Raw genomic sequence first — 22233 nt, forward strand, 5'->3', positions numbered from 1 at the left:
AATTTCGCCCGACTCTTTTTGGGCCAGCTTCAATTTTAATTAAGCGTCGAGTCTTTGACCCGGTTCACTTAAGACTCTTTCTCATTCGGCGTGGTTTTCTGCTTACTTTAAGTCGATTTATGGGCACACAACAAATTTGTTGGGCTAATGATGCCATTTTTCCAGCCCAAATTACCTGACCAGGCCCACGGGGCGGATGATCCAAGGCATCTCATGCCATCTCGACCTGAAACACACAAATAAAATCAGGCCAAAGATGGGAGATGCCTCAAGTCATGTGTGCTTTTTATTGGAATAAACTGCGCGGAGATTCTGCGAACTAATTTTGGAGCTAGTTCCTTCTGCAAGTTAATATGATAAATGAAAATATACAGCTCTGCAGTTGCCTACTTGGCTCTTAAAATTACAGCTTCATCTGGTCAAAATCCAGTAGCTTGTCTGCAATTCCAATAAGTGTGTAATATTTCATTTTTCTATATTATTTTTTATTATATCAGTTAAGAAGCTGGTTCTATTTGGAAAACTTGACATCTTCATCTCGGCCATCAACTATAGACAACGTGAACTGTCGTTTGGCCAGCAAGATTTGCCAACTCAGCGGGAAGATTTGCTCTGGCTAACCGTCAAATAAGTACCTGCCATAAAGGCCGGAGATACTTAACCTGAGCCGTTCTTTATCCACCATTTCGGCCAAATGGCAAACAAGCAGTGGCCGAGAGTAGTATGTAGTAGAGCTGCAAGAGAACTCGCTCGAATTTCCATTTAATTAGCGGCCACGTTTGTCAGGCCAAATCAGGGTGAATCTGGGTGAATCAGGGCAGCAATGCAATGAAAGCAAACCGAAGTCTATTAAGCACAAGCAAAGCCAAAATGGCAACGTGGCGCTCCGATTTAATGCCAATAAACCGCGTGAGCCATCGACATCCGAGCCAGACAACCGGCTCCCTGTAACCAAGTTAACCAGCCAGAAGCAGCACAGAACCCGGCTGAAACACCAGACCAAGTGGGCGACCCTAAACAATGCCCCATCGAGGGCATAGGCGGGGGGCAAGGAGGAGGGCTGGAGGAAAAGAGTAATCTACCAACTGAATGTGCAACATGCCAATGCACATGATGTGTTTAATGGTTAAATTGTTGCTAATTCCATTAGCCGTTTGCATGACCTGCATTTAGCCAACCTCTCAATGTGCACTGGGGTCTAAAATTAAGTTTAATACTAATCTCTAAATGAAAGATAATTAATATAACATTATTGTTAACGAATGAATGAATTACAAGTTATCTTTATATAAAGCGACTTTAAGCTCTACAAATGTAATAAATTTTGAGCTCATAGTTAGTCTAGTTACTTGCATCGCTACATGGCCTTTCTATGATCCTGGATTTCTCTCAGTGCTTAGTTGTGTGTGTAAGGACCTGTTTGCGGTGGTGTGGGTGTCCATGTTGGTGTGTTTGTTGTTGTGCTTGTGGCCAAAGTGTTGCACTGCCCCCAGCTCCATCGAACCAAAGAGAAGACCAGCACCGGGATCGGGCTAGAACCCGAAAGGAGACCCGCTGGCAAATGGAACGTGCACAAATTAATGTTACGTTGACGCAATGTTGGCAAGGCTCGAGTACCGTGACCCCTGCCCTCCGTATCCGCATCCGTATCTGTATCCTGGCCAGTCCACGAAGCCACCCAGCAGGCCACCCAGCCGCCTCAAATTTGGCACATTGTTTGCCAGGGTGTGCAGATTTGTCAAACGTGTTTGGAGCGTCGGAGGGGGGGAGTTGTTTGAGTACCGGAGCTGATTGGAAATGCCATAGATTTTGGGCCACTGACAAACGTCCAGGGGCCACACTCCCGACGGGGCATGCCCCACACTTTGCAGCCGGAAGAAATTAGCCTGCTGATTTTCAAATGGCTTAAAGAGCAGCCGTAATATGGTTTCAATTGAAGCCAAGTTAAATGAAAAACCTAAATAGTAACTAAAATATAAGAAAATAAACCACATTAAACACAGAATTATTTATAATTTAAACAAATAGAGATATAGCAAATGGCTTTGCCTCTTTTAGCACTAGTCCCCTCAAATTTATTCAAACGTAATGAGCTCTAGCCAGCTAAAAGCCAGAAAAGGCATACTTATGAACCCCTTTTAGGGATTTAAAATTTCAGCATCAAAGATTTTTGGCGCCCAAGCGGCCCGAATTAAATGATTTGGCCCACAGAAAGTGCTAAAACGTGGCGAGCACATTAAATTTGTTTAGTATGTGCACTAAAGTAAACGCGACAGGGCATCAGGCCGCACAAATGGTTATGGGGCTCCCCTGCCGCAGGCTGGGTATCCCTCTTTTTGGGCTCCACTCCGCCGGATTCATTCAGTTAACGCGTCGCAGTGGCGTAGTTGGCACTTTTCTATTTATTTGCCCATTAACGCTCATTTGCGGTTATCAGGTAAATTGGATAAAAGCCAACGTAGCATGAAGCCTGCTCCTCCGCCTGTGCCTCCCACTCTGGAAAAGTGCCTCCTGTGGAAAGTCCTGTTTTTCCACGCCACGCCACTCCCGCCCTGCTCCCCTCTCACTGCTTATCTTGGGCGTGTTGTTGCAACATGAAACGAAGGCTTTGGCTTTGACTTTGCGCTTCTTCCACACTGCGCACAAAAACTGTAATGAGCTGGTGAAACAGGCTTATGGACTAAGCCAATTAAAAGGGATGCTGTAATCCCGAATAAAATATAAATAAATAAAATGGATACCTCGAATACATGCGAAAGACCTTTCATTTATTTATGACTATATTAGGCAATTTCTCTCAGTGGCGAAAGGAAATGAAAATCTTCCTTCAAGTATTTATTTCGCTTTCGCGTTAACTGCGCCAGTCATTAACTTTTTACGACTCTTTGATCCCAGTCCGGCAATTCACTCGCTAATATATCAAAATTCAAATGCAATCCAAATATTTGCGGTGACAGAAATCCAGCCTTAGTGTCGACAAGCAATCCGCAATTTGTGTGGATGGCCTAATAGATAAAGCGTTTTGTTGCCGACTTGTGGGGCCAAATAAAATTTCATATTCACTTTGTGGCAAATATTTTCCCCCTTCGACGGCGAGCGCATTTAAATGCACCATATTGCAAAGCTCAAATGAAATTTTGTGGCTTGTTGCAAAACAAAAAGCGGCAAAAAGTAATGTAAATAACAGCGAGCAAAGCGCGCTGCAACACAATACTCATGCACACGCGGCTGCATTGTGGCTGGGGATCGGTGTTGTCCTTTGTCCATTGTCCTTCGTCCTTCGACGCCGTCCACTGCATGCGGTCGCTCAATATGAAAGTGCCTGCAGTGAAGGCGCATTGATACACTCAGAAAAAATTTAGAATATGCAGTCTAGTTTGAAAGTTAGCTAACTTGTTAAACAAATCAAATTTTATTTATAAGAACTATAGTTTGAGGTTCATTCTACAAAAATTCATATAAAAATATATGGCCGTTTTTTTATAATAGTGATTAGTTTTTTTTTTTATTTGAATAAGCTTGAAGTCAAGCTAAGCTGGAGAAAGGCGTGCGAAAGGGGGCGTGTCAGTTGGTCTGCGGTCGGTTTGCGCTAAATTAAATTCTGCTGCGGTTGCCCCCAAAGTCCAACACACTTGCACCACACACACACCAACACACACTTACTGGCACACTCGTATACAAATTACTATTGCGCCAAAATATAAAAAGCGAAAAGCCAGCAGCAATCCTCATACGAAGGCAACATCTGCCCACTGCACTTATGCAACATGACCAAAAGTGTAAAAAAACGAGAGCAGAACTACGAATATAAACGCTAGCTTTTATTTCTGCAGCTTGGTATACTTGAGTTCGACAGCGCCATTGAGGAAGATTCCCATTCCGGTGTCCGCACCCAGGGGCACCTTCTTCGTCTGCTCCACCTGGTAATTGGAAAGGATGTGCACAATGGCCGTCTTGACACTCAGCTGACCCACACGCATACCTGAGAATAAGAGTGTTATAAGATTAAGATTATTATTTCTAATGAATGTTGGTGGACTCACCTAAACAAATACGAGGACCATCGCCGAAGGGCAGGAAGCATCCTCGTTTGGTAAAGACACTCGCCGCTTCATTCTCGAAACGATCCGGCCGAAATTCACTGGCCTCCGGATAGATGTCATCGTCATGATGGTACTGAAAGGCTGGAATCATCACGGTGACTCCGGGTTCCAAGTCTACGGTTGTATCACCTCCCACATCAATCTGAATGGGCTTGGTGCAGATACGCACGAAGAAACCAATGGGGGTGGTAAGTCGCAGCGATTCTGAAAATGTATTTTAGATATTGCAAGTAATGAAGTAGTAAAGATTCCCATTTTCCTGGGAAGATCACCTACCATTGACGCACTGGTCCAGATAGGGCAGGTTGTTGATCTGATCGTAGCTGATTTCGCCCTCGGAAGCCAAGGCATCTAGTATTTCCGAGCGCAGCTTTTCCTGCTCTTCGCGGTGTTCGCTCAGCTGATAAGTTATAGATTGTATAATAATAGATTGTATAGTAATAGATTATATAATAATAGATTATATAATAATAGATTGTATAGTAATAGATTATATTATAATAGATTATATAATAATAGATTATATGCGTAAGCAAATGAGTGAAAATTGTGAAATTAACTAACCGTGTAGAGCATGTGATAGAGCACTGCGCCTGAGGTTTCGTATCCATCCAGGTGAACGACAAGGGCATGACCCACCGAGTCGTGGATGTCGTTGCCCCGCTGCTGCAGCTGAATGATGTGGGATAGGTAGTCGGTGCGACCCTCGCCGCTGCCACCTAGCCGCAGATTCACTGCATCCTGGGTGACTCGCAGGAAGAACTCATCCGTTGCTTTGGGGAAGAACCGCATGGCGAACAGCTTGCGCACGAAGGTGGCCACCAGAGTCTTGTTGAAGCGGATCATCGAGCCGAAGGCGTGGGCAGCCCAATCCGTAGAGGTCTTCTGGAAGGCTCCGACCTCACCGACTTTGCCGCTAAGGGTGCCTGCATCGATGCCCCAAATGAAATCCGCCATCGTATTGGCCGTAAATCGATAGGCTAGCTGAAGAGTGACATTAGCTTGGTGGAATGGACTTCCGGTCTAGGTGCTCACATCTCTGGATTCGATGACATCGCCCTGCTCCCGCCGCGCCCTCTCGATATACTCGACCAGCTTCCGGCCACTCTGCTCCCAGATGGTGTAGGCCAGCTTCAGTCGACTGGGTGTCAATCCGCCCACATTTTCGGAGCGCAGTTGCTTCCATTTCTCGCCAGGGCTAAAAAAGGGCGACCTCGTTACGTACTTGTCATCCGGATTGTGGCCCACGAAGCTGCTGGTGATGGTGTCCCGAAAGTGGCTGAACTTGTCCACCAAAATCTCATGGGCCAGGGCGGGATCCAAAACTAGGAGCTGCGGCTGCCGCGTGATGAAGGTGCCAACTGCTCTGTACTTATCCTTGTATTTACTGGAGGAGCAAATGTTTTCAATAATCTCCGATTAATGGTAAATGCTCACTTGTAGACATCCTGAACGTCGAGAATGAGACTGCGGCTCTTGTTGACCAGAATGCCCGGATAGCTGCCCAAAATGGTCAGTGGCTCGGCGGTGACCACTCCCCTCTTTTCCCAGTACTTGTGGTACCAGGTCAAATAGAAGTAGACCACCGCAAAAGCCACATGAACGAAGGTCAAGCCCAAACCCACTAGTGTAAACATGGCTGCCACCACAAAAACGATCCGATCCCCACCAGGTTCGCCAGAAAACTGGCGATGAATGGAAACTTACTCTATATGTAGGCACTCTACTGACAACAGCTATCAAATTTTAATCAGTATTTTATAATCATCTACTTATGTTATTTTGTTTCGATAGCTTAATCGCAAGTACATTGCAGATAAGACTTTGTTGGGGAGGTAAGTTATGGCTTTGATTAGCTGCGCTCTAATCATTTCATTCCATCATATTTAATCAGTGCAAGCAGGCAATGTGTATTATAATAACTGATAGTAATACAAGTCTATCTCAAAAAGCGGCGGTATTCCAGATTAACATCTCCCTGCAGAACGACCCCAAATCCAGCATCTCCCTTCGGGATCAGTCTTTCCCGTCCGCGCACCACTTGAAAGTTGCTGAGGATGTGGACTAGGGCCGATTTCAGCGTCAGCATAGCCAGTGGAATACCTATGAGGATACAAATGAAGGATCATAAGTATATGTTTATATTTATATCCTTAAAAGGACTCACCCATGCAGATACGGGGGCCATCGCTAAAGGGTAGAAATATGCCTTTACGCAATAATTCCTGGTAGGCGCCATTATCAAATCGCTCTGGCTTGAAAGCCTCGGGTTCGGGAAAATATTGTTTATCGTGATGGAACTGGTAGTTGGGTATCATGATCGTCATGCCATTCTCAACTTCCAGGCTTTTGGATTCGCTCAGCTGAATGGTGGTGGGAATTGTGCAGACTTTCGTGTACTGCGGTATCAAGCTGCTAAGTCGCAGAGATTCTAGAATATTAAAACAAGTAATGCAATTGAAATAGCAACACTATGTGTATACTAACCATATATCACTTGCTCCAAGTAGGGCAGAGAAGAGAGCTTCTCAAAGTCGAGAGTCTTCTGCGATTCCATGCTGGTGAGGACTTCCACTCGCAGCTTCTGCTGCACAGCTGGACTCTCTGCGAGCTAAAAATATATGATCTTAGATTGGATTACCTGGTACTTCATGATGTCACCCACATAGTACAAAGCATGGAGAAGAGCTGTTCCCGTGGTATCGTAGCCATCCAACATCACGGTGAGGGCGTGACCCACAAGATCGTCGTGGGTGGCCTGCTTCTGATCACGCAGCTGCAGCAGATGAGAGAGATAATCCGTGCGCGTGGAATCAGCAGCACCCTTCAGTCGCAGCTCAATGGACTCCTTGGTCAGGTTGGAGAAGAACTCGTCGGTCTCCTTGGGGTAGAAACGGAATCGCAGCAACAGCCGACTGCAGGGCGCCACAATGGTGGCCATGAAGAGGGTCAGCATGTAGAAGGCGTAAGTGGTCCACTTGCTGGCCATCTGCTGCACCTTGTTGGGTTGCTCCAAGGGTCGGGTTAGGGTCCCCGCGTCGATGCCCCAGATGAAGTCCGCCATCACATGGGCCGTATATCGGAAGCAGAGCTGCAGGATTGATTTATAAGATTAAATACTTATAACTGATAAGGAATAGAACCCACATCTCTGGTCTCGATGGTATTGTTTTTCTCCGCCACCTGTTGCGTCATGTAGTCGGTAAGCATCTTGCCACCCTGCTCCCAGATATTATAGGCCTGCCTCAGGCGACTTCCCGAGATCCCTGCCTGGGCATCTGTGCGGAGGCGCCTCCAAGACTGTCCGGATGCCCAGAACGGGTTGAGGCGCGCGTACTTGTCCAACTTGGCATGCCGGAGGTACGAACTTTGCAGCGAGTCCTTGTAGCAGCGGAAGTTGCCCACCAGCACTTCGTGGGCCAGTTCCGGATCGAGAACCAGGATCTGCGGCCGTCGCGTCAGAAAGACGCCAACAGCTCGGTGCTTTCCCTTGTATTTGCTGGGAGCATAAGAGAGTGTTATATCATTTTAATAAGAGACTTGAAGTACTCACTCGTAGATTTTCTGCACGTCCAGGACCAGATTGCTCTTCCGGGTGAGCAGGCCCGGATATGTGCCCAGCAGGGTCAGGGGCCGAGCTGTGACCAAACCCTGCTTGCGCCAGTAGGTGTGGTGCCAGGTGAGGTACAGGTAGATGGGCAGCACCAGGAGGTGAAGCAGGATCAGGACCAGCGACACCAGGATGTACATGTTTCCGCGCTCCGTGTTGCTGCACGCGCCTCTGGCTCTCGACCAGTAATGATCGATCGGACGCAATCCGAAGCTGAATCTCTCCGGCAGCATCGCTGCCAGGAATCGATTAGTGAATCTGTGGATGAGGAAACCTAATGTTTCGACGCACAAGTATATTTATTGATAGCTGACTTATCAGCTACTGCTTGATTGTAATTCAATATACTTTCACGCTGTGCAGTACATTGTAAAAGTAAATATTTATTTAAATTGCAGGGTGCTTCTACGACGTTCGCCATCTGGCTGACAAAGAAAGTTGCTTTCATTGGAGCAGGGGACCATAATCATGCCTCACTTCAAATTTATGTATAACAAGACCAGCTTAAGATGGCCACTGAACTACTAAGAGGAGCGAAAAAACCTCAAAAGATTAAAATCACTGGTATTTAAGGTTTTAACAACATTAGAAAGCTATATTTTATAAGCTAGGTAGCTTCTAGTCCCGGTTTAATCAGTGTTAAGCAAAGGAATTATGAAGAACTGAATGAATATCTCATCCTGGCCATCGCCCTGCATCACCAGATGCAGTTCCAGCAGGCCAACGGAGTTGGTTTTGATGGCCACCTTGGTGGCCGACTGCATCGCCTTGTTGGTTATGCGGATCTGCTGGCTCTTATAGCGAGCCACCACCGTCTGTTTGCAGTTGAACATCATCATCATGGGACTGGTTTTTGCCACCTCGACGCTGAACACCGCCTGCATGATCCCAACTGTGGTAATCTTAAAATGCGGTCGGTTCGGCGATGTCACGAACTCGAATTCCTCCGCAGACTTCTCCAGTTCGTGGAACACCTTCGATAGGTTTGGTCCGCGTACGAAGATAACATTTAGATCCGGATCCTTCAGATTCTGATCGTAGTCGATTGGCTCATCGCAGTCCATTGTTTTGATGGCGCACTCCGTGCTCACATCATCGTCATCGTGTGGATAGAGAATGATCCTCAGGGGATCGCCCTTATCCCTGTACATCATCCGCATGCTGCAATCAGCGGTTCCAAAGAGTTGGAGGCACTCGGACAGCACATTCATTTTCAGACCGAAGCACAGGAAGTCCTGCACACTGAACTCCATGAAGGCACCTGGCGGCATGAAAAGCGTAGCCTGGATGGACTTGCCCTGCTCCACGGTGATGCGCAAGCCTTCTTCGGAGACTTGCAGCATGCCATACTGATGGTGATTTTTATCAAATTAAGTTGGTATAAGAATTCAGAGACTACGAGCTAATCCTTACATCATTAAAGCAGATTGACTTGATGGCCTGTGTGAAGGTCTTGATGTGCTCAACTCGAGCGACGAATTTGCAGTCGCCGTAGGGCGATGGCTCCACAACAGCCATCCTAGTCCCGAAAGACGTCCCTCTGCAGCTCCTTGATATCTTCCTTCTTAAGGATCTGCTCGCTGGTTTTCCGACCCGTGTGCTTCAGAAATTGATGGAGCCGCAATGCCAGGATGTGCGGGCAGGTGAAGGACACCCAGCTATCCTCGCTCCAGTCTTCCAAAATGCCCTGTTGGCCACTGGGGACGTCGGGGTAGAGGATGCCTCGGGGCAACTGCAGCACGTGGCACTGGAAGAACTCGCACTTGCAGAAACTTACGCCCGGAATCAAGCGGAAGAACTCGTTTCCCTTGGAAATCTCTACCACGCACACGGATCGATTGTTTTTGGCGTGGAAGAAGGCGAAGTTGTGGTCGTCCAGGAGGTGCAGCGATTTTAGGACCAGTTCCTGGCCCAATAAAGTGGATAGATCGTAAAAGAACTGTCCACGTTCCTCTAAATTGGAAATCCTTGGTAATTACTATGGGATCTTTCCATGTCAATAGTTCTCACCTTCTGTTAGGCTCTTGGACTCTGCTTTACTCCGATATAAATTGAAGACTTGTTCGACCAGATGTGGAACAAAACAGGATGTAGTGCTGTCCGATTCAGACGCCATTCAGGACATTTTTGAATGCCGTTTAATAGGATAATTTTATTTATAAACAATACCGCCAAAAAGCCGGCAGAGCGTCATCAGCTGTTTTTAAGACAAGTCTGGCAGCTCTGCACTTTGGCGATTTAATTATTAGGGTGGCCAGTTTTTCGGTATATCGTTCAGTTTGAATGTATCCAGTTTTCGCGCCTATTAACTTTACACAAAAAGTGCTAAGATGCGTATCTAATTCGAATTGGAACTTTTAAAGTGATTTTTTCAACAATTATCGAAAGCTTGTTCTGTGTCCTTTAATCAGACACCTTTATCTACCCAGCAGAACCCCTTAACTGAAAATAAAACCACAATTAATCTTGGTTCGGATTGGTAAAATCATCTTCGAGATCTTCAAAAATCTTCTACACGTTAGTTCAACGTAGTGCTCTAGTATCTATGGATTGGTTTCATATATCTGTGAGTTTGAGCGGGCATTTCCGCCGTTTTTGGTGCTATTCTAAACATTAATCATTAAGTTCTAACAAACTACAACTAGTACATCTATATAATGTTCTCCTTTTCGTGTTTGATGCCACTGCTGCGTCGCTTCACGTTCTGGATCTTCATCATCTTGTTCTCGTCGGCGCACTTGGTGGTGATGGCATTGCGCACCTCCTTCTCGCTGGCATTGCACTTGTGCGTCACTGCGAAAATGATGTCCTGGATCTTCTGCGGGTCGAGCATCCGCTTGAGGGGCTTGTCCTGATCCTTGAAAGCGGGCGACGGCTTGCCCGTCATTGAATGGGTGGCCAGAGTTTCCCGGTCGAAGATCGAAACTAGTAATTTTCGGGTGGCCAGCGAGGAAACCGACCAGTTGATGTTCTCGAAGACACTGGCGGGCACACAGGTGTTGTTCGGGCCAATGGACACCATCACGTTGTCCATGTTCTGCTGTTGGCTTTTGTTGAGATCGGTTAGACTGCCATTACGTATTTTGATTTGGGATTTGGCTGGTAGCTTGATGTTCTGCCGCGGGACTTCTTCCTGCAACTGAATCTCCTGCAGCTTGCGACGTTTGATGAACTGTTGTGGAGTGCCAAAGGATTCGACTTCTTCCCTCTTAATGCCGCTGCTAATCCTGTACTGCTGCTGGGTATGATGGTGATTGCTCTGCTGTTGGTTCTCGTCGCCCAGGCAAATCTCCAGGCGATCTGAATCTGCTGAGGTGCTTAGGCTGTTCAGACTCTCCGCCGCCAGGCGAATTTCGATGGCGTCCGCATCGTCGGGTGCCGAGATGATCTTGTAATCCAGAATCTGGGCATTCTGCGTGGGGGCACATATCACCGAACTCGGTGGCGTGAGAATCTGGTGGCTCTGGACCGCGGGCGGCGTGGGAGGTCCACTTTCTGCCAGCAGGGAGGATGCCTGTTGCATCCTGGCGGAGGTGGCATGAATCTGGGAGAGCAAATCCGTGTGCTGCTGCAGTTTGGCCTCCAAGTAGCACACCTTATCGCGGAGCGCCCTGTTCTCGGCCTCCACTTGGGGATCCGGCGCGGAGATGCTCCGGAGCAGCTCGAAATCCTCGCTAGACGTCTGCGACCAGGCATTTAGAAACAATGTATTGCTCCTCCTCGATGGGGAATCATCGCGTGCAGTTGCGTTGACAATGCGCTGATATTGCTGCAATTTGATGGGATAAGCTGATCAACATGTTCCGACGGAGACTTCCTGCAGCTACTCACGTTATCCATGTTCAATCCTCAAAGGATCTGCGTCAACTGAAAATTGGCGGCAGAATGCGAAAAGCGGTTGCATTCCAGGGGTGGTTTTCGGTTTTCCACCGATTCTCTGCCTTCTGCTTCCTCTGCTTTCCTTTCCAATTCCGCGCGAGGCAAAACAATAGTTGCCAGTCACACGAACGCTACCTGCACGCACACATGCGCAGCCGAACTGCACGCATGTGCAGGGAAGAGGAAGAGAGCGTCTCCCTTGCGTGCACGAGTGTGTGTGTGCGCCCTCCAGGTAGCCGATATCCTGTTCCTGTTCCAGGACCCCGTCTATTTCCCAACTAGTCCAAGTCCAGCTGTCTTTTCTTTCCAACTTTCGTTTTCGCATGGGTTTCTGGTTTGCGCGGGAACCAGAGCCAGAGTTGTAGTTGTTGCTGCTGCTAAATGCAATCAGAGTTGTCGATCTGTGCAAATGTTTTGCAACTATCGGTTGGAAGTCACGAGTGTTTTAAATGCTTAATTTAATATCAGTTGAAATTAAAAAATTAATTGTTACGAAATTGTATATCTTATCGTTATTATACCAATGAGTTTCAATTAAAAAATGCAAATAAGATAAGGTAAAAGGAAATGCGCGTATTTAAAATTTTCCATATTAAGGATAATTGGAATGAATGATTTTAAAGTTTATGCCCATATAGCAAATTTAAAATGTGTTAAATCTTCTAAAAACTTTTTATATAGTCCTTTTAATGTAACTTGATTATTAAATGCATTATTCTTGAAACTCTGCCATTTCAAAATATCCGTTTGGTTGAATTTCTGTATTCTGCACTATAGCGAAGGTCAGAAAATAAGAGAAAAACGTAAATGTAACAAAAGAATGTGTAAGAATTCTTTTCCCAGTTCCAAGAACCCAAAAGGACAATAGTTGGTTTTTTGTAAATAACCGGTTTTCAGGACCCAGACAGACTGCATGTAATCCATTGCAATTTGAATGTATTGGGAACCCCTTCCAATACATGAGATCCTTTTGGAATATACCTCATCGCTCAAATGCTCTCTGATCGGAAAAAAACACCCTTAAATTCCATTTTAGAAGGGATACCTATTGAAGGGTAAGTCTACTGGAATTCCGCCAGGTAGGTCTCCATTGTGATGCATTTTGAATGTGCAGAAAATATATTAATGGATCTAATGTTTCAATGCATAGCTTTTTAAGTTAAAACATTATGTACATATGTTTTATTTAAGACTAGGCTTTAGAAGCCACTAGTCGTGGATGTAAACATAGTACATATTTTTAAAATTTGATTCCAAGCCAATTTCAAATATTTTCATATGCGTTTAACTTGTTTTAAGACTTCCCAGTTTAAGTAAAATCAAAAGACGAATATTTTGGACTCTTCCTCCAATTATAGTATGCAAATTATCTTTATTCTGCGACCTTGGCAGCCCTGTAAAATCTTCGGATTCTCAGGTAGGATTGCCATCTGGCGCAAGGAACAATAACCGTTAAGCCGGACCATAAAACACGGTTCCAAAACCGATTTGCCCAACGAATAATTCGCAAAATAAGCCAAGGAAGCCGGCCGCCCAGCTGCACTTTTTGCCAGAAATAAACCTTTTTTCGCTACCTGTTGCCAAATCCGCGTGCAAATGGCCGGCGGATTTCGTCCGTACGATCAGGACTCGTGCCCTAACCTTACAAATAGCGAGGCTCCGGGACTCAGCATGTCAGTCGTTCGCAGAACGGAGCCGCACTTCTTTCATCCGCAGACTGCGATCCTGCCCAGTGTCCAGTACTCCCACCCGTATCACCACTATCTGAGTCAGTTTGCGCCAAACTTCGTGCCCTACTACTACCGCCTGCTCTCGCGGCCCATAATGAAGCAGGAGGAGATGGACATCGAGAACTACATCAACTACGAGGTGGCCACCCAGCAGACGCTGATGCGCCAGCGGACCCTGAAGCCCCTGGGTCAGCTGCAGATCCAAATGCCACCACCCATAAAGGTCAACCAGCCAGTTAAGCCAGTTCCCGTGAAGGCAGTGCCTGTCCGCCGAAGCTCTCCGCCCAAACGACGCGTCATCAATGCCCAGTTGGTGGCCATAGCGACCGCGTCCGGGGGCATTAAGAACATTGAACCCACTGTGGAGCCACTGCCACGCCCGGAGGAATCCTTTAAGCAGCAGGTGGCCAAAATCCAGAAGAGTCAGCACCACTACGAACAACTCTTTGGGCGTCTCACTTCCATGCTGAAGACGCTTAATCAGCGGTACGACAACGATGCCGAGGATGTGCCCGCACCGCCCTCCAAGAGACCGCGCCACATGTCCACCAGCTCGTCGGAATCGCATATCCCAGATACCGCCTCCGAAAAGGACGAGAAAGACACTCTGGTGCAGTACCCGCACCGTGTGCAAAAAGAGGATGGCAGCGCGGTGTACGTACTGGGTCCCAATGGCACCCAGATCACCGCACATCAGTACGGCGAGGTCTTCTGGACCAACGCCCCGGTGGCCACGAGGTGTCTCCTCTGTGTTGTCTTCAGCAGCGATGAGTTGGCCACCCACACGCTGACCGGGAAGCCGTCGCCTGCTTTCTACGGCCGTGAAAGACCCCCAAAGCTCCAGTTGGACCAGCGTAAGGTAGATGACATTGTGGTCTGTGTGAGAAACCGGACGGGCGGCAAGGAGCGGGTGATCCGGGCCACCATCACCACCAAGTGCGCGGATACCGCCAAGAAGTACAAGAGGCGGGCAAAGAAGGCTCAAAAGGTCGCCATCAAGGAGGAGTATTAGTATGGAGAGGATAACTATTGGCTAGATATAATCCAGCTATGATTAGGCTTAAGAACTTCTCAACGACGCGCCACAAAGGCGCAGAAAGCTTTTGTATGTACATATTAGTAATAGGTCCTGCTATAAGTAGCTGCATCACTCTGTTATATGATCTAGCTGTGATTGAATAAAGACAAACAAAAAACCAATGTGGTAATCATAGCCTGAATAATATTGAAAGGGGTCTTGGGCTTCACTTTTCTGGATGAAGATATATAGTTCAGCCATTGCCTCAAATGTTCTTCGAGTGCCAAGTCAACGAAATTGGATTTATTAACTCGATCCGGTGTTCTCTTCAATCGCAGCCATTTGCACTTGAATTTAAAAATAATTATAAGCTATGCCACACTACTGTTTCTTCGCCTTGGGATCCCAGGCCTCCACTTTGTTGGGTGTTGTGGTGTAGGGGTAGTATGCCTCTGCAAAAGGAGGATTTACATTAGTGGGATTACCAAGATGCTGCAGTGCACAATTACCCTTGGTGCCCGAAAGATTCTCGCTGTGGTCCGCGATCCACTTGTGCTTGGGGCGGCATCCATCGCGAATGGGAGGCAGATCGGTCTATAAAAGGTCATAGTATGTATATCAAAATATAGTCCAGCCATATCTAGGTGAAACCCACCTTGTAGTGCATCCAGCCGTACCACTCGGCGGGAATCATGGAGCCATCGTAGTCCATGTTGACGTGGGGAGCGAACTCGATCCAGCGGTTGCGGCCATAGAAGTAGTACGGGTTCTCGAAGTACTTGTTGCCGTACTTGTCGATGCCCACCAGAGTTCCGATCTTCAGATCATCGTTCCTGGAAAATAGTACATATGCGGTTTTCAGGATTGGAGCAATCTTATATAAGATCGAGACTCACCTATATAGCTTCAGGTACGCTTGCTTCAGTCCCCCGGCTTCGCGGACCATCTGGAACAGCTTGCTCAGCCGGTTGATGCCCAAGAACTTTGCCATGCTGCCGGAGAAATCCAAAAATATATTAAACGTAAATAATTTGGATTTTCTTGGACTCACTTAAAACAAAAACAAAGTCAGTTTGCAGTGTGGCCAAGAATAGACAAAAGCCCCAACATGAAATACTGAAAAACATTAAGTACCAAATAAATACTAAGCTCCCAATCAAAAACGTTAAGCTACAAATCCAATAAGATTGTGCGAATCCGGGACTCAAAATATTTTAAGGCAGTTTTCAGACTTATATAAATTAAAATTGATTACGCAAGTGATTCGAAATTTATGTTTTAGGTTCTTTGATGTAACCTGTGTATTTTTTAGTGCACGGGTAATAATACTGCAGGTGGTATATTTCACAGTTCGGCCACACTGCCACACATCTGTTTTGCCGTGCCGGATTTTGTGATTCATATTTTTGTGAAGAAAAGTGGTAGGAATCGAGCGAAAACATGGCCAAAAACACATCCAGCAATGCGTTCCGCAAGATCGATGTAGACCAGTACAACGAGGACAACTTCCGGGAGGAAGACGGCGTGGACAGCGCGGCGGCGGGTCCGGATGAGAGCGAGATTACGACGCTGCTGACGCAGGGAAAATCCGTGGAGGCGCTGCTGAGTGCGCTGCAGAATGCCCCGCTGCGCTGCAAGAACCAGAACGTGAAGGTGGGTAGCCACACCTAGTCATATACAGATGCCTGTACAGCTAATCCTCCCGGCATTACAGGACCACGCCCTGAACATCACGCTGCGGGTGCTGCTGTCCATCAAGTCCACGCAAATGGACCAGGCCATCGACACCTTGGACCAGAACGACCTGATAGACGTTCTGATGAAGTATATATATCGGGGTTTCGAAATCCCCTCGGAGGGCTCCAGTGGCCACCTGCTGCAGTGGCATGAGAAGGCCTTCGCCAAGGGAGGAGTGGGCTGCATTGTCCGGGTGTTGTCCGACACAAATCGCGCCTAGAGGAGATCACCACAACCAAAGGCGGTCGTAGCGTCACCATCCCCACTGTTCCCTGCCCCTAAAACTGATTTATACGCATCGCGGAGCATTTAATCAACACAGGATTGGAGCACTGGACACTAGATCCTCATCTTCGGGATATGCCACGCCCCAGCTGAAACCCACTTCTGTTTCTTTGCCGCAATACAAATGACGTTTTCCAAATTAGATTTTAACTGGTATCCAAGTATTAAAGTTTTTATTACGAAAGGTGAGTGGCAGTGATTTCAATCAAGGGAACACACTTCTAGTTCACTTAAGCCACTTCACATGTAACATAATTTTTAAGAAACATTTTGTTTTGTTTTTGGTAAAGCTAATCAATTGGTACGCAAGCTAAGGCAGATTCAATTCCTGCCAGATCTAGACTCAAATCGTTGTTGAAGAAAATACATACTAGAACCACTGGATTAATCTTTAGATCGAACATAGCAACTTGATGAATAGAATAGCTTATCTAATCGACATTCTTGGTGTATCATTATTATGCGTATGACATAGAAAACACATCTACTATGTTTGAATCAACCTTTTCTGCTTTATTTGACTATTCAATGTGTAATAAGTGCTTTGAGTAACCTAATCGAACCAATCACGGCATCTACAACTTCTTATTAATTTAAAAAGCGGCGAGGCTCGATGATAGACAAATGCCAGGCGAATAAAATGCGAGTAGGATAAATGAAAGGCCCAGAAATTTAGGGTCGCATGCAAATGCAATTTGATGATATTTCAGTGCTCGGTAGGGAAAACATTTAACAAAGGAGTTCGTTTTCTTCAAACGCGTCTTCAATAAATAGTTTTTTATGTTGCTTATATGCGGGGATTATTAAGTCGAAACGGGTTGCTCCAATCGCTGACCAGCCTACCACATGTGGGTCTCGCGGATTTCGCTGATAATGTGATTCGCCCGCGTCAGCGCCTGAAATCGAAAGTAAGTTAAAAACGATGTCAAGCTGAACATGAGCTAGCCAAGCTTACCTTCAACATATCTGCGGCCTCTTTTCGGCGCACAGCAATGTGATCGGACTCGTTGAGCAGCGTTTCAGCCTTATCCGATTTATACAGATGGGTAACCAGCTCGCTCTGCAAGTTGTCCTTAACGTAGTTAACCAAGAAATGCATGATGGCCTTTGGTACCGAGTCTTGTATGGATTTGCGCACAATGTAGAAATACGATTTGATCAGGTGTTCTAAAAGCAGAAGTCAGTTTATGTTAGTTTGCTTTATGTTGCTCAATTTAACTGCAACTCACCGATGACATCGCAATCCTTTTGCTCCTTGTCAGTCAGGCGACGTGGATTGTGGTTGGCCGGCACATCGGGCAGCAGATTGACCGGCTTAACTGGACTCACAATGTTATTGTGAACCGGCGTGTTGTTGGTCGAGTTCTCAATGCTGTCCGGACGCGTTGGTGCCGGTGGCAAAATGTTTGACAGCCAAGTGCTGGCCATCGAGGACGTCGAGTTCTCGCCGACGTGGTTCTAGAGCGTAAAACGAAAATAGGTTAGATACTTTGCATATATAAAAGCAGAATATGGTGGCACCTGCTCATGCACTTGACTATATTGCTGCTGTGGGATACTCGGCTGCGGCGGCTGCTGTGAGCCTGCACTTTGCGATGAAATCTGAGGCGACATGTGGTTGCGGGGTGTGTTGGCCCGCCGCTGGCCCAGATTTATCTGTGAGTAGGGATCGCTGTCCGTTTTCAGCAGGCTGGGCACCAAGGCGGCATCCTTGTGGAAATCGGGGTGCTTGGTGTTGATGTAGGCCAACTCGATGGCCACAATGTTCTCCACCATTACGTTGGTGTGCGGCAGACGGCGACGCAGCAGCTGGGTGACCACGTCCACAATCTTCTCGTGCAGTTTGGGGAAGCTGTAGGTAATATGCGTGAAAACAAGTGGTATTCAGTTATCATTAGTCCACATACCGCAACATCTCCTGCTGCACTTCGTTGCCACAATGCTGAACAATGCGCTGCATCTCCTCGTGAATAAGTTCCACGCAACGCAGGGAAGGCTCCTCCAGGCGGCGAATCTGGCGCTTCACCAGCAGCTCAAACGAGACCTCCGGAACGAAGAGAGCCGGGCGTGGACCGGTGGCATTCGGATAGCTGTGAGTATGTCCATTTTGCTGAGACCCGCCAGCGGGTGAATGGAGTCCAGTGTGCGGCCAAATGTCTCGTGGAAAATGTAGCCCATCCGGGCACCGCCGCACAGCTCGGTGGTCTCGATATTCCTGGCCGTGCCCTCGATGGTGCAGCAGTAGGCGCTGGAGAACTTCGTGATGATCTGCAGCAATGTCTGGCTCTTGTCGGAGACATCCTCGCCATAGGAGTTCAGCAGCGATTGGAATTGCGTGGCCATGATGTTGACGCGAGTCTGCAAGAATAGATGGAAGTCATTTTTATGAATCGAGGATGCTAATACAACCTTATCTGCCTTTAATCTGATCTTGCTTTGTCATAGAAAATATAAATATCAATTACAATCGGTTGCTTAATAGAAGCACATTTACAAAGTTGTCTACATTTTCAAAAGTTGTTATTTAAGTTAAAAAAAAAGGAGGAATATTTCCTTAGATTTTCATAATTGTATACTTTGAAGTTTGAGACTGAGATTCTCGGATAGTTTGTAAAATCAATATGCCATCTTAATTTTAGACTCACCTTAAGATCTGGCAGGCAGTCCCGAATGTGGTGCATCAGGAGCCGGTTGAGGGTCTTGGCCAAGTAGGGTGTGCCGTTCCTTGTGGCCAGCGTGGGATACTTGCGCTGCAGGAAGGCCGCCTCGTCCTTCATCTGATCGTCGATGTGCTTTTGGTCCATGATGTCCTGCTGCGAGCGATTCATCACGCCGATGATGCCCAGCTTGACGGGAATGACCCGGCCGCACAGGATGTCGATGGCATCGGTGCCGGCGTCCATGAGATCCAGTTTCGTGACCACGGCCAGAGTGCGTCGGCCATCGGGGTCCACGTCCTTGGCCAGCTTCAGTGCCTCACTGGTGGCCATGTCCGTGTTGGCGGCGGTCACAGCCAAAATGATGGAGTTGGGGTTTTCAATGTACTTGAGCACCAAGTCTTTGATCTGCGCCTCGATATCCTCCGGCTGATCGCCCACCGGCACCTTGGTGATGCCGGGCAGATCCACCAGCGTTAGGTTGACCACGTGCATGGAGAATATCTTCAGGTTGATGGGCTCCGGGCAGATGCCCTTGTTGTTGCCCGCCGCCCGCTCCGTTTCGTTCTCGATCTCCTTGCGGATGTCGTCAAAGTCCGTGAAGCACTTTTTCGAGTGCAGGAAGCGGCCCCACTCCTCGGCATTGGACGTACCTAAGGGGTATGTTGTTTAGCAATTGGATTTCTCGATGTTCTTGTTGCACGACTCACCATTTTCCGCCGAGCGATTCTCGCGATCGTCGAGTGGGCTGTAGATCAGCTGGAGCACCAATGGGCGACGGGTCACAATGCCAGTGCCTCGGGGCAGAAAGGATCGTCCCACCACGCTCTCAATCACCGAACTCTTGCCGGAGCTCTGGAAACAGGGGGTACTATTACTCGGAGTTAAAGCGGCGACTGATAAACGACGATGACCTGATAAGGCAGCTCCCAAGCGTTTGCAGCAAGGCAACACTTGGGAACCCGCAGATTAACTATTGTTATCTGGCAATGGGAGCCACTCCAGGATTGTAACTTTCTTTGAGTAGAGAAATGGCCCACAAATATATAACCATTATTCTTCTTAGTAAATGTAGTGCACAGATTCAACTTATTGGGGCGCTACTGTACGCGGTATCAATGAGTTGTGCGAACATTTAGTCATACTGAATTAATTCCAGAGCGTGAATCAAAGTGCAATTAAAGCCGCGATCGAAACGTGCATACATACAGACAGAACTAGCGAAGTCGCACATGTGTATGTTTGTTTTTTGCAGTGTGTTCGTGGGGGAATGTGTCACATCAGCAGCTGTTTTTTCTCGTTTTTGTATAATACATGGCGATATTGATTTTCCATGGGGGCGGCAAGCGCTGCCAAAAATAATTATATAAACAATGGGGACGCCGCAAAGAGCGAAAGGTGCCTAAAATTGGGATACAAGCTGAAAACACAACTGAAATGCCGGCAAACGCACTCAGTTATATAATTTTGCGGGCACTGGAAAAGCGAAAGAGTTGGGGGCCTAGATAGCTGCGCAATATTCCGGTTCTCAGGCGGCACTCCTTTTGCGGAAATCGGGGATTTATGGATTTGGGGTGCGGATTTCTCGCACTTCGCCATTCGCATTTACCTGACTGCCGAGAACAACAATTTGGGGCAATTGAATTGAGTCGGAGCCCACTGTGTTGAAGACGTCCTGCAGCTTGTTGATGACCGGGATTAGGGCCTCCATTGTGGTTGTGTGTGTGTGCTGGGTACCTCAGATCGCGTTCCACTCGGCTGGCGATTAATCCGCGCACATTAAGGCCGTTCTTTTCGGCTTTTTCTGGTTGACGCGAGCACCGAAATTATTTTTGCAATGCGCCAGTGTTGCACAGCGAATTTATACTGCTCTACTGACGGGGCTGCCACACCGCTGGAACGTATTCACTGGACTTTGCTGCTATCGCCAATCACTAGCTTAGGCTGCCACCTTGCGCTATAGTGCTGCCACACTATTTTATGGGTGAGCTTTGTCAGCGCGCCATATTTGAATAGAAGCTGAACTTTTTCGAGTTTTAAGTGTTTCCACTTTTGCCCGTTGGCTGCATACATCAAATACTTTACCACAAAAAAGGTTAAAATATTTATTACTTGCTGTTTATACCACACTGATTTTCTTCGTCAGACAACGCAAGAGTAATTAAGAAATGTATACTTGAACTTAACTTTTTCCTCCTTTTTTTGTCTCCTAGTTTTCATTTTCCTTACGTGTTATGCACATTGGGAGATTGTATTGATGTCTACCAAACTGCAGTCCTTACAAACAATCTGAGAACTCTTACACACCACAACCCAAAGTCGGCAGAATCTCAATATATATTTATCGTATTTAACAAATAGTGCAGTTTCACCTTTTCTGGATACCCTTTCAGACCTAATGGTGTATAAGAAAATATACGTTTAATATACATTAAAAATATTATTTTAAATATTACCTATTTTCAAAACTCTTCAATGCCAGTTGTTTATGAGATAATAAACAAACTAAACTTGCAATACTCCCGAGAGGCCAAAGAAACCTTAAAGTTGGAGCATGGAACTGCAGCCAAGTGGTCAGACCACGTGCCCAAACAGGGAAAAGGGACCAATTGGGGTCCAGCCTCAAGTGCTCGAGATTTGCATGGGCGGTTAGTGGGGGGAATCCCCCGGTTGTTGTAAGAATCGAAGGGCGGTTCTGTGGCCCAACAAAAAAGGGGGCTGCCCGACTATTGCTCAACCACATTCGATTGCCTGCCGTGCATTGTGGGCGAAATGCTGGGCTCATCTGTCGTTTTTATCGGTTTATTTCAATGTTCGAGGATGCTTGTCGCCCGGTACACTAAGCATTCAAATTTCGATAGTGGCCTGGCCCAAATGGACCAGAATATTGGACGTATATATATATATGTATATCCATGTGTAGAGCTGCCCCCACTCACGTTTGCATCATCTGTCCTATTTGATAACAGTTCCCATTGTTGTTTGCCAGCTCCTCTTGGCTTTCGCCCAATTGAAAATGACAATGAAAATTGTTACGAGTTAGCTGATATCATTTTGCAATGCTCGCTTATCTCTTTAATGGCTTCCGAGCGATTTGAATATACTTTGCATGATTTAAGATGGCTTCTTTAGAGCCAGTGAAGTACATAATTATTTAACTATATTGTTTGGGATCTATATGAACAATAGTTTGATGATATTTCTGATCTTATAG

The 22233-nt window shown here is 46.7% G+C and overlaps 9 protein-coding genes across 9 annotated transcripts; 2 read left to right on the forward strand and 7 right to left on the reverse strand.

The window, feature by feature from the left end:
- Positions 1-3800: 3800 nt before the first annotated feature.
- On the reverse strand, positions 3801-5792 carry LOC122620959 (probable cytochrome P450 309a1). Its single transcript, XM_043798697.1, has 6 exons — positions 5541-5792; positions 5139-5490; positions 4668-5087; positions 4380-4503; positions 4044-4307; positions 3801-3982 (listed from the first exon to the last, which is right to left on the reverse strand). Exons 1-6 carry the CDS (start codon positions 5738-5740, stop codon positions 3822-3824), a joined length of 1521 nt encoding a protein of 506 aa, XP_043654632.1. The 5' UTR covers positions 5741-5792; the 3' UTR covers positions 3801-3821.
- A 70-nt stretch (positions 5793-5862) lies between these two features.
- On the reverse strand, positions 5863-8003 carry LOC122620871 (probable cytochrome P450 309a2). The gene is made up of 6 exons (XM_043798576.1): positions 7657-8003; positions 7251-7602; positions 6769-7194; positions 6591-6714; positions 6271-6534; positions 5863-6206 (listed from the first exon to the last, which is right to left on the reverse strand). Exons 1-6 carry the CDS (start codon positions 7944-7946, stop codon positions 6043-6045), a joined length of 1620 nt encoding a protein of 539 aa, XP_043654511.1. The 5' UTR covers positions 7947-8003; the 3' UTR covers positions 5863-6042.
- Positions 8004-8113: 110 nt separating this feature from the next.
- LOC122621042 (cell cycle checkpoint protein RAD1) lies at positions 8114-9262 on the reverse strand. Its single transcript, XM_043798811.1, has 2 exons — positions 9127-9262; positions 8114-9062 (listed from the first exon to the last, which is right to left on the reverse strand). Exons 1-2 carry the CDS (start codon positions 9229-9231, stop codon positions 8343-8345), a joined length of 825 nt encoding a protein of 274 aa, XP_043654746.1. The 5' UTR covers positions 9232-9262; the 3' UTR covers positions 8114-8342.
- On the reverse strand, positions 9233-9911 carry LOC122621131. The gene is made up of 2 exons (XM_043798926.1): positions 9724-9911; positions 9233-9666 (listed from the first exon to the last, which is right to left on the reverse strand). The coding sequence occupies exons 1-2, from the start codon at positions 9827-9829 to the stop codon at positions 9233-9235; spliced, it is 540 nt and encodes a 179-aa protein (XP_043654861.1). The 5' UTR covers positions 9830-9911.
- A 266-nt stretch (positions 9912-10177) lies between these two features.
- LOC122624719 (protein insensitive) lies at positions 10178-11972 on the reverse strand. Its single transcript, XM_043804402.1, has 2 exons — positions 11545-11972; positions 10178-11482 (listed from the first exon to the last, which is right to left on the reverse strand). Exons 1-2 carry the CDS (start codon positions 11551-11553, stop codon positions 10364-10366), a joined length of 1128 nt encoding a protein of 375 aa, XP_043660337.1. The 5' UTR covers positions 11554-11972; the 3' UTR covers positions 10178-10363.
- A 1049-nt stretch (positions 11973-13021) lies between these two features.
- On the forward strand, positions 13022-14522 carry LOC122619738 (early boundary activity protein 2). The gene has a single exon (XM_043796847.1). It carries the CDS (start codon positions 13189-13191, stop codon positions 14332-14334), a length of 1146 nt encoding a protein of 381 aa, XP_043652782.1. The 5' UTR covers positions 13022-13188; the 3' UTR covers positions 14335-14522.
- A 106-nt stretch (positions 14523-14628) lies between these two features.
- Positions 14629-15433, reverse strand: LOC122619749 (probable NADH dehydrogenase [ubiquinone] 1 alpha subcomplex subunit 12). The gene is made up of 5 exons (XM_043796858.1): positions 15392-15433; positions 15237-15332; positions 14996-15173; positions 14850-14934; positions 14629-14792 (listed from the first exon to the last, which is right to left on the reverse strand). The coding sequence occupies exons 2-5, from the start codon at positions 15329-15331 to the stop codon at positions 14722-14724; spliced, it is 429 nt and encodes a 142-aa protein (XP_043652793.1). The 5' UTR covers position 15332; positions 15392-15433; the 3' UTR covers positions 14629-14721.
- Positions 15434-15683: 250 nt separating this feature from the next.
- Positions 15684-16551, forward strand: LOC122612194 (actin-related protein 2/3 complex subunit 5). Its single transcript, XM_043785678.1, has 2 exons — positions 15684-15993; positions 16055-16551. The coding sequence occupies exons 1-2, from the start codon at positions 15781-15783 to the stop codon at positions 16295-16297; spliced, it is 456 nt and encodes a 151-aa protein (XP_043641613.1). The 5' UTR covers positions 15684-15780; the 3' UTR covers positions 16298-16551.
- Positions 16552-16850: 299 nt separating this feature from the next.
- LOC122612122 (dynamin-1-like protein) lies at positions 16851-20891 on the reverse strand. Its single transcript, XM_043785558.1, is given in 9 exon segments — positions 16851-17258; positions 17318-17529; positions 17592-17820; positions 17884-18214; positions 18270-18447; positions 18450-18720; positions 19008-19672; positions 19730-19874; positions 20629-20891. Coding segments are annotated over 9 exon segments (2190 nt in total). The 5' UTR covers positions 20731-20891; the 3' UTR covers positions 16851-17201.
- Positions 20892-22233: the final 1342 nt, after the last annotated feature.

The sequence above is a fragment of the Drosophila teissieri genome, chromosome 2L (assembly GCF_016746235.2).
Source record: "Drosophila teissieri strain GT53w chromosome 2L, Prin_Dtei_1.1, whole genome shotgun sequence".
Taxonomy (NCBI): Eukaryota; Metazoa; Arthropoda; class Insecta; order Diptera; family Drosophilidae; genus Drosophila; species Drosophila teissieri.